The sequence below is a fragment of the Eurypyga helias genome, unplaced genomic scaffold, assembly GCF_000690775.1.
Source record: "Eurypyga helias isolate BGI_N326 unplaced genomic scaffold, ASM69077v1 scaffold10759, whole genome shotgun sequence".
In the NCBI taxonomy this organism is placed as follows: Eukaryota; Metazoa; Chordata; class Aves; order Eurypygiformes; family Eurypygidae; genus Eurypyga; species Eurypyga helias.
Genome location: NW_010271415.1, coordinates 8,013 through 23,266, shown reverse-complemented (window position 1 = coordinate 23,266; position 15,254 = coordinate 8,013). Strand labels below are relative to the sequence as shown.

Genomic DNA, 15,254 nt, shown 5'->3' with positions numbered 1-15,254 from the left:
AGAACAGAGTCATAAAACTGGTTTCCTTTGTAGGTGTTACCAATTGTTTTGAAAAATAGATCTTTCAAGATGCAAGACAGATTTTACAATACTTCCTTTGTCCCAGTTTTCCACCAAGCCCCCTAAAAATCCAGGGGGAGGAAAGAAGGACCACAGTTTACAAGCATTTCTCTCCAGAATGCTGCAGTTCTTTCTACAAGTTCTTGTACTGTCACAAAAGGAAGGAAAGGCTCTACAGTATGGTGTGGTATCTGGATTCAAAGCTGAACAGCTACTATGTAAGAACTCACTGGAGCAGAGGCAAGGTTTTTTCCAAAAGCTCCAGTTAAAGACATAATCTTATAAGGACTATTGGCCCCCGAGACCAGCAGAATGCTAAACAATTACGATAATTAAATCCTCAACAAAAAGAAACAGGGTTTTGCATATTTGTATATTCTACCTTGCGTTGGGTTTGTGGCAGGTTTTGAGCAGCTGCGGGTAGGGGGGGCTGTAGTGGTGGCTTCTGTGAGAAGATACCAGAAGCTGCCTCCAAAACGGACCAGCTGCTAGCCAAAGCTGAGCTCATCAGCACCATTGGCAGTACCTCTGTGATAACTCATTTAAGAAAGGGCAAAAAGCACCGCGCAGCAGCTGTGAGAGAGGAGGGAGAATATGTGAGAGAAGCAACTATGCAGATACCACGTCGGTGAAGGAGGTGCAGGAAGTGCTCCCGGCACCAGAGCAGAGATTCTTACATTGTGAAGCAGGTTGTCCCCCACAGCCCATGGAAGACTATGCAGACTAGAGATCCCATGGAGGATCCCACACTGGAGCGTGCAGATGTGCCCTGAAGGAAGCCACAGCCTGTGTAGAGTCCATACAGGAGCAAACTCCTGGCAAGAGCTGTGGCCCATGGAGAGGAGCTCACACAGGAACGGGTTTTCCGGCAGGAGCTGTGGCCGATGGGGGACCCATGCTGGAGCAGTATGTTCCTGAAGGACTGTACCCACGGAAAGGATCCATGCTGGTGCAGTTCTTGAAGGACTGCAGCCCATGGGAAGGAACCATGTTGGACAAGGTCACGAAGGACTTCACACTGTGGGAGGGACCCCATGCTGGAGCAGTGGAAAAACATGAGGAGGAAGTTATGAACTGACCACAACCCCCATCCCCCTGCGCTGCTCGCGGGAGGATGTAGAAGAGTGAGGAGTGAAGCTCAGCCTAGGAAGAAGGGAGCTGTAGAGGAGAAGGTGGGTTTAGTTTTCAACTATCCAAATAGGTTACAATTAACTGGCAATAAATTAATTTCCTCAAAATAAGTCTGCTTTGCTTGTGATGGTAATAGGTAAGTGACCTCATTGTCCTCCTCTTGAGCCAGGACAGCTTTTCATCATATCTTCTCCCCTCATTCTGTTGATTGAGAGGAGAGATAAAGCAGCTTGGTGAGGACCTGGCAGACAGCCAAGGTCAACCCAGCACACATCTGCTGCTCATCTTATAAGTCTTCCAGCCCATGAAAAGACGTAGCCAGAAAAGTTGAGCACATCTATTCGAGCAGCCGCCACTAAAACAGAATTTAAATCTTCTGTAAAGACAGAGCTCCATCGATTGGATGTTGATAGGACAGCGTGTGGAGTGTGTGAGTCAGCTTGAAAGGGACCCCATACAACTAAAACAAGTGAAATAGCAAAGGAAGTACTCCTATACAAAAGCAAGAATAAATGGGCAGATACTTGAAATAAGGGACTTCAATAAGCCACTGGGAAAGAGGGAGTCTGCTCTCAAAACTTCCTTCCCCCCACCAAATATCCTGGGTCATGCATTCTTACAGAAATTGTCATTTATCCTCCCCACACATACATATTCACAGATTGACAAACTGGTGTAAACGGAATAATTTCCTCCATATATGAAATGCATTTGCACGGATAATTTCTATGATGCAAAACTGCCATTTTTGTTAATTTTTATGTGCTTTATCAGTGACAAACAAAAGCAGCTACTGTAGCTTAGTTACTCAAATACCGGTGTGACCCAGATTCCAATTTGGTTGCTCGTTTTTGTCAGATCACTCTACAGAAATTTAAAACTTACAGAGACTATGGGAAATCTCAGCTAAATGAAATAAAAATGGAGGGCTAAAAGCTATCCTAGTTCCAGCTTTCTCTGTTGCTCCAGGCACCCACATCAGCCAGAACACTAAAAAAAAAAAAAAATGTCTTGAATCAGCAGTGCTGTGTGAACTGTTCATTCAAGGGAACACATTGCCTGTAGAAGTTACAGTGCAGTGGGCATCTGTCACCTAGTTTTAAGGACGGCAAGCATTTATGCTCTCCATCAATGAAGAGCTCAAGAAATCTTGGAAAATTTGCCTAAAATACTGCTGATCTCCCCAGCCTAGGCTTGAGGAGACAGAGGTGTGGATAACTATGCCAGAGAAGTCAGGCCCTCCACGTCTACCCACAGAGTTGGGGCATCATGCCCACTAGACCTCTCATCTAAGACTCCTTGAGTCAAAGGTAGAAACAAATCCTTAAGATGAAAAATAAACAGCAAAAATAATCACTTCCACATATTTAATAAATTTAGACTTAGTCTGATCCTTCACAGATATTCCAGAAAGTCTTAAAGACTGATATGGAAAAAAGGCAAAACATTATACAAAATCTCTCATGTTCCCCAGGACCTCCATCACCACCACAATGTAAAATTACCTCTTGCCCACAGAGCATTACTGTCTACACAAAATGGAGCAACAACAGAATAAAACTAGGAGAAACCAAGAGTCAACAGGTTGGTAGTGTCCATCATAGGAGATCAACACTCGGGTACCCACTCCAACCAAGGCATCTCATTACTTACCACAGCCACTCTCCCTAGTAATGAAACCTATCCTTGAAACAGGAATTTCTGAAATTTTACATCCTTCAACAAGCTACAGTTTTGGCAAATCCAATGAAAAAAAATTTATATATTGGCTGGCACAACCAACCGTAAAGACAGTTGATCCACTCACAGCTTCATGCATCTTTCGTAAGTAATTAACATGATTACTGATCAAATAGCTTCCAGGCTCCAAGGCACCAAGCTTTGTATATGCATGGGAAATAAAAACATTTGTCATTTTCCCAAAATAAAAACAGAAGCAGCAATCTGGTTTGGGTTTTTTCCCCACTTCAGGGGATTTGCCAGGACTCCAAGAAGCAGCCCGGGAAACTTGGAAGCTCATTCAGAGATGCCCCAGACTGCGGGTGCCTCAGGCTATGGAGCACTCCTAGCTGCCTCAGACAGGAAACCAAGCAGGTTTCAGTGGCCCTTGAGCATAGTTCTGTCAGGTTTTATCAAAATAAAAAGTTCTTCCTGAGTAGCTTTTTGGTTTTGATGATTTGGTAAGATAAGAGTTTTGTCTGGAGGGGAAAAAAAAAAAAATCCAATTATATCGATGGATAATATTTGGAATTTATACTACAGGACCATACTTGTCCTGAGGGGTGGGGGAAGGAGGGAATCATGCCCTAGTCTTCCAGCTTTCTTCACCTTTTCCATACTCCCTTTCATACAAACGGGTCCCCATTCCAACCCCCTTTCTCTCCTTCCCATGTCCCCCACACTGTCTCACACCAGAGACCTGTGTCTGAACTCGTGTCTTTCCATTTAACCCATCTTCTTACACACTCAAACCTGCAGTCCCCTTGTTCTACTCTTTACAGCCCTTTTCCCAAGGTCGTCTTATATAAAGACCCTCTCTCAGAGGCCACCAGGATAACACCCCATGGCACCTTCTGTGTGCTCCTTTCCTTCACCATTAGCACCTTCATTTAGTAGATGTTAAATAGAGCCCAAACTCCTTCTTCTCCCCTTCTGCCAGGGCTCTCCTCTCACCCCTCATACTTGGGGCTCTTGAACATTCCCCTGCCAACTGTGACTCCCACTCACTCCAAGTTTAATACCAACAGTAGACACCAATTATGAAAAAAAAAAAAAAAAACCTGTTAACCCACTGAAGCAAAGCCGCATGTCAGAGCAGCTGCTGTAGTCAGACTTTAAAGCAGCTTCCAGGAACGTGCTGGGAGAGAAACAATTGCACATCGAGCCAGCCTGATGAGTGAGCGCGAGCAAGGCACCTCACTCATCCTCCCAGCCCCAGCCTGCATGCCTTGGGCTGTGCAACGCTCTGCACTAAGCACCAGGGAAAGGGAGACCACCCAACAGCAAAACAGTATAATCAAGGAAGCGGGTATATTCTTTTCACAGATTCAGCCAATATATTATTCTCTCCCTCCTCCTCCTTAAAAGCAGGCAAGAGTTCTCATGGGTCATTCTTCCTAGCGGTTTCCTGCTCAACTACTAAGCCTGGAGGCTCAGAAGCCGAAGAGCAAGGGGAAGAAGTGCTGGTGCCTTATATAGCTCTCCACCATGAGATCTGCCTATCTATTTTGGACTTTTTTTTCCTTCTTACTGCATTGACTCAGCAGAGCTCTGGGCTGCTACTCTGTAAGTATTCCCACCACCAAACCACAGCCTTTTGAAGATGCAGCAATTGCCAGTTTCACTATATTCAGAACAGCACTTCCAGCTGAGCCAAAAAACTAAGTGTACATGTTGCTTATAGGCAAATTGTTTACAACCCACGCAGCTTTTCTGGATCAATGGAAAGGAGGAGCTGCAAATCTGCTTTCTGAGTTAGCGTGAGCAATGAAATGGGTACACTGCCCTAGCTTTAACAAGCAAGACAAATAAAACACCAACCCACTAACGATCATTTAATGTATGACAAGCTTGATGTGTCATCTCCCCCTGCCTATGGCAAGTCTCCTAGAAGAAAGAGGCAGAATACAAAGAGAAATACTCACGCATGTCACCAATCGCTCCTTTTGTGACATTTGTGGCTTTCCTTACTGTCACAGTGAATATGTGTGAATACTGGTGTTCCACCTAGAAGTCAGAGAGAGTTGATTAAGCTCCAGAACCAAAATCCACTTATCAAAATATTTTGTCTAAAAACTGAGAGAGATAAATCACCCAGTCAAAATGTAAGTGAAACTCATACTGGATAGAGCATCTTAAAGCTGAACTGCACCCTGTAGCTTTTCTGAAAGGTCAGAACTTATACTAGGGTTACTTGATTTTCCTGCAGCCACACCTACTAATCTCAATGAATAACACTCCTCCTCTCTACAGAACCTGCTCTGAGGCATTTAGTCAGGCAAGGACAACTTGGTACGGTAAGAAAAAAATAAAAAGAGGGCTATTTGACTTGCCTTTGTAATTACCTTCCTCCAGTAAAAAGAAAGGGTGTATTTCGAAGTTTATGTTCTGGAACAGATATAGGCACAGTGCACGTGCAAGGGAGATGGTAAGCAATGCATGGATTATACCTTTTTAGTACACACCAATATTCAAAGTGCAAGTGTCCTTAAGACAACGGAGGGAAGGCGAAAAGCAAGCTGTTAAAACATTGACAAGCAGATTTCATGCAGTTTCTAGAGCTTCCTGTTTCCTGCAAAGCCCAAGCGCACAGCAGGCGCTGCCTTTCTAAGAGCAGGTCTATCCTGAACAAAATAGGGAAATAGAAAAAGGCATGAAATTAAGAATCGAAAGTAAAAACTGTAATAAAAATGGGTCAGTAACTCACATCTATTTTTACTTTATCTACATAGCTGCAAGTTTGATCACCCAACTGAATACCATTATAAGAAACAGCAATGCATATTGCAAGGTAGAGAGTATTGGCCTTTTGAAGGACACAGTGCAGAGTCTGTGGGTAAGTTTTAAGTTTACAGCCAGGATCAGGTCTCACACAATTGCCTCTCAGCACTTACATCTACACTGTTATCTTAAAGCCAGTCTTAAGACACTCAAGCTGTCTGACTGCCCACAGTGCCTAGACATTGACTCATCCACTGGTACATCCCAGAGGGAGCCAGCTTGCTCTCCTGGAACAGAAACTTGGGCACCAGGAGGGGACCACCTCACACCTGAGCTCTGCCTCTACAGAGAACAGCAGGTCCAAGCTGCCTGGATCGTACAGCTCAAGCCACTGAATCAAAAACATACCTCATGTGGGAGCTCAGGTAGTCATCTTTTATATACAGGTTGCCATTTCTAAAACTGAAACAGTGGTATTTTCTATCTTTTCCTAAACACCCATTAACTTTGTGAAATACATTAAAATAAGTGGTATGCAGTGTTTAGGACCAAAACAGCTAACTAAATGGTAAAGGTATTCCAATCAAAAGGAAAAGGTGGAAGTACCAGAATCAGGAAATTCATTGAAGTTTGTTTAATATTTCAGACAATACCCTTGATACGGAGCATGCTTATTCAGGCTGTGCCTGTTGCTTTCTTGCTATGTTTTCATCTGGATACTTCCCTTCTTTTGTTTGTTTTTTTTTTTTTTTTTTTTTAAACCCCTTTTTAAAGGAACAAACAGACAAGCCAACAAGATGTGGCTTATTTTTCAACAGTGGCACATGCCTCCATTTAAGCAACTACTGCTGCTTCAACTGTTAAGACTTTATAAGGGCCTTCAGGTGGAATCTCATTACTATTTCAGAACTGGTTGTTTCAGCCAAGCCTCATTATTTCACACCTACAACACACACCCAGAGACTAGAACCAAATTGGATCTCTAATACAAACAAAGAAGAAAATGACAGTTTCTTATAAGTTTGTTTTTTTTTTCTCAAAAAAAAAAAAAAAAAAGAAGAAAAGCTCCAAAACCAATCTTCTAAAGACAGCAAAAGTGGCTTGTGGATGTTTAAGTAACAGTTGAGTCAGGATGCATTAAACAACAACACAAGTGATACCAACACAAACTCCTCCACAAGTCTGTAGTCTACAGGTCTGCAAAGGCACAGCCACATCACCACGGCACAGTATCCAGGAGAAAATACCCACAGTGATAATAAGGGAATTACTTCCCTGCAGACACTGGCTGACCCAGACACTGAATTGTTGCATCTTTGTTAAGGCTGCAATCACCCACATGTCGTGATGACTGCTGGAGGCTCATTTCATGATAGACTGCCCAGCAGCTAAATTTCAACTCTGTAATTTTTCCCCCTGTAAGCTGTAGGGGGAAAAAATAACCAGCTTTGTCTGGTTCAAAGAGTAAGTAAGCGGGCAGGGGAAAAACTGTGGCAGTGCAAACTATTACTGTACAAGCAGTCTACTGAAATTGTCATTGCCCAGCAAGTGGTTCACCAGCCACAGTAAAAACTGAATTCAGATGCTAACCAATTCTCCCAGCCAGGACCGTTAACTCACCGCAGAAGTACCAACCCCAACAGAACGGGGTTTGATGTGCGAATTCAAACTTTGTGAGAACCAACGCCTATTTAACAGCCTGCCTTGTGCTGACACGAAGACATACTAATGATTTCGTGACTTCCATCACACCTTTTGCACTGCAGCTTCCAAGACTGGATGGATGAATGGGAAGGAGGATAGGACTTCTCCTTGAACAAACTTTAGCCTCTGCCACAAGGCGAAAAGTTGTCCAGACTTTTCCATCACAGCAGCGTTAGGGGTGATTTTAGTGGGTTTCTGGGAACAGCTGGTGCTACTGTGAACACAGCTACACAGTTACTTCAGCTCTGTCATTTACCCTGCTTCAAGAATTTTTAGAAGCTGCAAATCTCCAGAAAATGATGAGTCTCACTGTCCCTTATTTTCTTGAAAGTGCTCGAAGCTGTTTTATCAGTGTGCCACCTTCACAGGCATGTCAGGTCGCTGGAGAGTTTCACAATGCAGCTTGTTCACACAGACTGATACAGTTCCTTTGTCATATACAACCTTGTAATTAAGAGAAACAGCCCAAAGTACAAACACACCACCCTTCTTACTCTTAGCTGTTAAGAAAGAGCCTGTCCTCACTAGAGACCACAAATCAGACATCACTGAACATTAGCAACAAAGAGGAGGATGGAGTTATAATGAAGTGACAAGTATGGGACATGGGGGTGCTGGATTTAGCTGCTGTGTGGAACGCGTGCAATCCTGGTGCCCCAGAGTGGTGGCTGTAAAACGGGGATTCTACAAGATGGTCAGTGGCAGAGCACTTCTGTAAAGCAATTGTCTCGCATCTCCTAGTCCCACTCACGGAACTCAGAAGCCTAAATAAAATGCCCAACATCAAAACAAGGCCAAACCACCACTTACTAGTGTATTCTCATTACAGCAGTACAGAGATCGACCCTACTTTCAATTTCAAGTTGATAATTGTTTTACTAATACTATCATGAGAACTGCTTTTTATTGACTTCAGCATCATTACAGCTGTTGTTCTGCCAAGGAAGTTAAGTCTGGTTTACGACCTGTTATCCTCCAGAATGCATGCAATTACAGAGAGGTCAGGCAAAACAGAAAAAACCATTATCTTCCTTTCCTCACCCAAAATAACACACTGAGGCTTTTAATTACAGACTTATTAATATTTGGCCACGATTACATGCTTGGAAGAAATCTGCAACTACTAAAATAAACAAATCTCCCTCTAACTTAACTAAAAAAAAAAAATTACAGAGATACACACAGGAAGTTCAAAAGTCTAGATCTTTTCTTACCCCAATATAAATGTTTTTCATGCAACTGAAGTGCAATTGGAAATTAAGGCAATTTTGCACTTTCTAGGGGAATTAAGGGTCTTAAATGTCCATATTAACAACTAGCACAACTTTCAGAAGCATCTTTTGGTTAGTTTTTGGAAAAACAGAGTTCTGAAGAAGTTATATGTCCCCTGAAAATACTAAATAAATAGATAAATAAATAAATACATGTTTGACTGACTCTGAATACCTTTATAAATCCAGCTCTTGCTAGTTTAGATGACTAAGCTACATTTTCTGAAGTGACTTATGTTCACCTTAAGTCTTGATAAAAATCTGTACATTGCCAACTCCTCAATTACTTCTGAAAAAAAAAAAGACGATGGTATACAAATCATTTTATGTTGCAACATCTGTGGGGCAACATCTGCATACCTTTAAAAATCTGAGCCAGGTTAAAAATTTCAGAAGCTCACAATTAACTCAAAAACCTAAATCCTATCATCCAAAATGACCTAGCTTTACATATGTGTTTCATTTCACTCTCTTTCTCCATAAATATATAGAGAATAAAGGAGAAAATAAAAAGTTTTCAGTATGTTCTGTCTGAACATGGGGTTTCTAAATTACAGAAAATACTTTGGACAGTATTCACTCTCTAATGGTTCAGTTGACAAGGTGTTCCAAGTATCCTGCACAGCCAAGTTTCAATACGTCCTTTTCTCACACCACAGCTCTCCATCCCCAACTCCTCCTGCCTCCTTTGTTCCTCTCCCGCCTTTGACTGATCTTTTTTCTCCCAGTAAAATTTCCTCAATTATCCAATCTCCTCCGTTTTACATACCACTGCTTTCATACGTACGTAGACACCATTACCTTCCCACTAGATGACTGGGAAACATCACAACATGCCAAGAGCTCCCGTAACACAATCGTGTTTTACCTACCAGCTTTCTGCACTTACTGAGAAACCAAGGGATTTTCTCACATTCAATAGAGTATTTTTACAGGCCAGAATGCTAAGTGACAAAACGTAACTCTATCAGGAGATACACCTGCACACAAAATGCCAGCCAGGAAACTCTGGTATAGATAGATTGTGTAATAAGTACACATTACTTTTACTTCCTTAACATTAAGGAAACTTGAACTGATGATTGGGGTGGACAAATGAAAGTGCACTTTTTTTTTAAGTAACAGTTTTTCATAAACTCCATGCTCTTTCTTCCACGGGGTATTAAAATCAAGGCAAACATACACAAATTTTATCTTGCAGTCATTTTTCCCATTGTTATAATATTTATCCCCCCATCAATGTAACTGAAGATGTAGTACACATCTTAATTCTTCATCTTCTGAAAATGAAAGCATTTTTGGTACAGTCAGTACCTGGAGTAACTTTGCAAATGCCTTATTCCATTGCTCTGAGTCTTTCATAAAATGAGAAAAACACAGTACTTAAGAGAAGGACATTTGGAAAACAGAATTCTTTTGAGTCTTTTAATGCCAAATGTCATTAAAATTAAAGATCTTGCATTGATAGGAGTCTGCTGCCCTTGACTGTTCTAAATTTCAGTAAAACTTTCCATGCAATTTCCATTGTTGAATTAAGAAAACTCAGAGATTTCCATTCACTTCTCAAACAATTAGAGGATCGGTTCTTGCATTAACAGCGTTCGTTCCTGCTTTAGCAACATTCCCACAGCAGCAGCTCAGCACTGTGAGAGGATTTTTACTACGTATACTTCTAAGGCTGCATTTTGTTCATTATGGTATATATAGGTATGAAAAGAGATCTTTCATGTGACTAATTCAATGAAATATAACTGAGTGCCTCAGAGACTCTTCCATAAAGATACAGACCAGATCAAACATTCCATCCAGGAGAGGGCCCTGATGCAGAAAGGAGTAAGTTAGTGTATTGTTTAAACACCCAAACACAGACATCAATGAAACTTGTCTTTACAGCAGCGTTCACAGAACTACAGTGAGTAAAACACAAGTTTGACATCTGCTGGCTGCAAACTCCTGTAACGGATGTGACTGCGTGGGGTAGAAACCACATAATTGATAAGAGATCATTTCAAGGAAGCATACGCTGTATTTTTAGCAATGTAAAAGTTCAACATTATGACAAGCGTATGGTAACTATCTCTGAGTACAGATCACTTTTCCTGCTGTGAGATTCTGGGACTGTTACGAGAAGTGCTTGATATGAACACACCCAGGTTGTTTCAAGATTTCAGTTTGAGTAGGAATTGCAATTTCAGTGATTACTTTGGAAAGTCACTCAAGAAAAGATATGTGAGGGAACATTACAGCCAAAATCCATGAACCACTCCACTGGCTTGCCATACAAAAGGCAGTTCTGCTTACATTTCCCTTCTCCTCCTTCCCTTGCCCCCAGCTTCTCCACTTACATAAGCTGTGCTCACATGGCTTTACCCTTCCCTTGGGCCAGATCCGACAACAGAGAACTAATATTTTGCACCGACCTGACCTTGCTGAATTCGCAGCAAAACAACTGGGTGACTTGCAATCAGACAAATTTGAGAGCTGGTAGAAGGGATGCAGCCAGAACATTGGAATAAAGCAGAAAGGAGGGGGCAGAAGCTTTCGGCAGTAGTGTGGTGCTGAATGGCACAGATGATTTCACTGACCTTCACCTAGAGTTTGCAGGCTGTATTTTGAGATCCTTTTTGAATCAACATCACTGATACACACTAGCTTAAGATCTAAATAGCCAAAAATTGCCAACTTCTCACTCTATCCATACTGATGAAAAGGGAAGGAGTTATTCAGTAACTAGAATTGTACAAAAACAATTGTACTGTAAGGGAGAAAATTAGACGCATGACGCTACTCTTGTAGATTACAGTTCAGTTTGACAATTGGTGTGTGGAAAAGCCTGTATGAAATAGTCAGCTACAGGCACTTTGATGAAACACTCTGACTGACACCCTACATCATCGTACCCACATGGTTGTTAGGAGCCTATATTCCATTTTGACTTAGAAGTGAGCAACTACTCATCGCCGTGACATGCTTTCGAAAAAGCTAACTTGAATCTTTGCAATTTCATGCAGATAAATTTCTGAATAAATCTGCTCTAACCATTCTTAACATTTCTTTATGGAATGAATGGTAAGTCTAATGCTGTGTGCTTATTTAAGCTTCTAATAGAAGACATTATACAAGACATTATACATAGAAGATTCAAAGCTACTTACCACAATGTGTTGATAAGGATCTATGACAGACATTTTTGTCTTAATTTTTGTTCAAGACAACTGTCAAATGTCTATTTCAATTCTACACAGAAGAGGCTTCTCCAGTTTTTCAAAGCAGAGTTCAGTATGACAGATCCTTTAACTATTAAATAAAGAAAAAAATACAAGTAAAATTCTTATGTTGCATTTAAACTAAATTATGTAACACAGCAAATTAGTTCCCTCAATTCATTTGTTTACCAAGAACTTAATTTCATATAAGCTATGGAGGTATAGATACTTACTTGCCTGAATTAGAGAAGTTTCTTGTGCTTATTTCCTCTACCGCAGGGCAAGACCACGAACCAAATATCTTGTATTCCAGTCGTCCAAGTGTTTCTAGCAACTCTACAGATTAAAAAACACAAACAAAAAGAGCTATTGTATTTATCCATTGCATACATTCATATGTATATGCTTCCATGCCTTAGAATCCTAGTAAAAAACAACCCAAACCACAAACAAAATAAAACCACTGTTTAGTTAATGTCTTTTTACTGCAGTAACAATGCAGAAGCAAAGCACAGGAACCAGGAATTTGAGATGCTCACATTGTCAGGAGTCAGGACAGGACAGAGATGAAGTTGCTCTGTGTATCCTTCTCCCCGTCCAAGGTGAGGTACAAGGATTTGTCCTGCATTCCCACACGTGAATTTTAGAACTGCAAAGCCAGTTGGAGAGCACCAGCATAACAGTCAGCAACTCCTACCAGACAACTGCAACCCTCTGTAGTAAGGGTCTTTAGCCATTTTAACACAGCTTTTCATAACACCTTCACTTAGAAAGCTTTTTCTACAAACAGCAAATTTCTAAAGTTGTACCTATCTGCATCCAAGAAATAATGCAAAACGTATTCCCGCACCTCATCCACAGCAACAGCGCAAGAGAGTTCATTTGGCAGCTGCTCGTTTAGCTACAAACGAGCAGCAATAGTGCCCTCTGTAAACCTGGGAAGGGAATTCCAGCTGAAGCTGTGCATAACCTCCCTGGCCACCCTAGTTGTCTGGAGGTCCACCAGAGGCTTTGGTGGACAAACCACAAAACAGCAGGCAGGACATAGGCCACTGTTTTCTGTACACTGTGTGAAGATTTGTACTGAAATCAGGGGCCACCAGAGGCCTTGAAATTCAGAACTGGTTCCAACCAAAGTAAAACATTATAAGAGAAGTTACTCCTTTCTGCATCTCTAAAAACACACAGAAACTGCTGGACAGGACCAGTTCTCAAATTCAGCTGGACCAGTCAGACCTGAACCAACAACAGAAGCTTCGAGTGAAAAGAAAAAAGCAGCATCATGTGGGGTTTGGTCTCAAGGAAACCATTCCTAAACTCCAATTTTGCAAGGGCAGAATAAACCCTAAAGAATGATAGTTTATGTCATTCCCAAAACTCTTGCTCTTGAGCAATTACGTGCAGGCATTTCCATAAAGATTTTGTTTCATTATGACCCCTAGAATATTACAATATCCTCCCAGCCCCAACCATAGCTTGAGGCTAGAAATTACTCTAGTTTTATTTGTTTGCTTTTATCTAGGGAAGTCTGAATAAGAAAGACTTTAACATATGTTCAGTTCCTAGTTTTCATTCAAGGGAGCTCAGTGCCGGTGCAGCAGGAACAAGCCACCTTTACCATAGAAAGCAAGCAGCTTTTCAGACTGAAAGGAAGATCTCTAACACACAAATCCACCATAACTTCTCCTACTATAATAACAATTGTGAAAACATTTTAATAACAATAAGTCGCCAGCCAAATCCAGCAGTGGCATAAATAGACAGATGGGAGGGAAGTAGCATTGAGTTTATAGACATATTGTATAGCTGGTTTGTTACATCAAGTTTATTTTACCTTGTGTCCTATTTAAAGTATGACATTTGAGACCTTCATGAAACAAACCCTGACCAATTATCTTTTGATGAAATGCTGCCAACTTCAAAGGCAATCAAGGAAAGGGAACAGTGAAAGCTATCCAATTACTGTAATGAAGAGGAAATTTAAGTCATATACCATTATAGCTAACTGCAGTGTCAACTACCAACAAGTTACCACACTCGTTTTCAGAAGATACACTAGACTAAGTTGAGGATGCTACTTTATCTGCAGAAATAAGAAAATGAGTTAGGCCTAGGACAAGAACCTTGGCTCAAGTTATTTGTCCAGCATTCTCGAGGCAGAGTTCCAGTTCTTCTGATCATCACTCAACTGGTCGACTGGCTTAGACATGAGATCATCCTCTCTTTTCCTATAACCCCCTGCCTCATTTATTTCAACATCTGCAGGAAACACATTTGTGATCCTGCAAACAACAGTCTCTTTGACTACAGAGCCGTAATGAATCCCCAAGCACCATCTGTCCTCTACGTTGAATGAGGCAACAATCATGCAGATGGACAAATATGCAATCATATAATAACAACTCTATCACAAACACATGCCCAAGCTGCAAGCTAAAGATGTGCAGACTGTCTCTGACTAGGGAGAAGAGAGCCTGGGAGCAAGCAGCCCCTGATACAATATGCAAAGTCCAATATCCTTTCCATACAGCTCCAGCCAACAGTGTGATGGATGCCAGCCCTACTCCTGCTGGTATTAATCCAAATTGGAGCTCTTGGTTTGCTGTCTTAATCACAGTCTTTCAGGTCCTGATACACAGAATCAGGTACCCAGACAGGCATCCAGTGCCACTGCAGAGATGAGACTGTATCCAAGGCATGCTGAGGGCAACGGATGGACAGGTATACATGCTCTGCCAGAAGTCTGCAGGGCATCCAAACTGGTAGCAGACATCCACGTTAACGTGACTTGAATACTTGTGTCCATGACAGGGGATTTAATTCAAATAAAATTTACTTGACCCTAATATAATTACAACACACCCTTTACAAGCTCGCACTACATTACCAATGGAGTTTGAGTTAAGCACACAAATATAACTTCTGTATCTAAAATCTCGTTGTGATAGAAGAGCCAAAAGTCAGCACTAACGAGCTACCTATGACACTCCTCAAGATCCACAAAGAAAATCTTGAAGAATGTTTACTTCAAACATCTGCAGTAAATAAAGCTGTGATCCCAAAATTATCTCACTTAACACCGCCACTATGCACTGTCCATCCCACAAAGCCTAATAGAAAAATCATTAGCTAATTAAGACTAGCACAAGTGCATACAAAGAACTGAACTCGAGTTGAAGCCAGTGGCAGGCCGACCCTTGACAGATTACAGGGGCAAGCAGTGCCTCTAAGCAGATCTACAAGGACACTTTCATACTACGAACATGTATTGTTTTGTTTCCCTGATATCTGCTGGTATCACATCGTCTGAACAGTGCTATTCCCAGGGCTGACAGCATGCCTTCCTAAAAGGACTAAAAGCACATCACAGGCAGTGCCGCTGCAACACAAGCATAAACTGTCAGTCCATACAGTACCACCAAAATTAAACTAAGCTGGCCAG

General features: G+C 41.5%; 1 protein-coding gene across 1 annotated transcript in view; it reads right to left on the bottom strand.

The window, feature by feature from the left end:
* PLA2G4A (phospholipase A2, group IVA (cytosolic, calcium-dependent)) overlaps window positions 1-12,101 on the bottom strand; it is a 65,195-nt gene extending 53,094 nt beyond the window's left edge. Inside the window, exons 1-3 of the mRNA XM_010158809.1 lie at window positions 12,050-12,101; window positions 11,762-11,903; window positions 4,836-4,917 (exon numbers count right to left, since the gene is read on the bottom strand). Of these exons, the coding sequence (XP_010157111.1) occupies window positions 4,836-4,917; window positions 11,762-11,794 (115 nt within the window). The 5' untranslated portion in view covers window positions 11,795-11,903; window positions 12,050-12,101. The remainder of the gene's footprint in view (window positions 1-4,835; window positions 4,918-11,761; window positions 11,904-12,049) is intronic.
* Window positions 12,102-15,254: the final 3,153 nt, after the last annotated feature.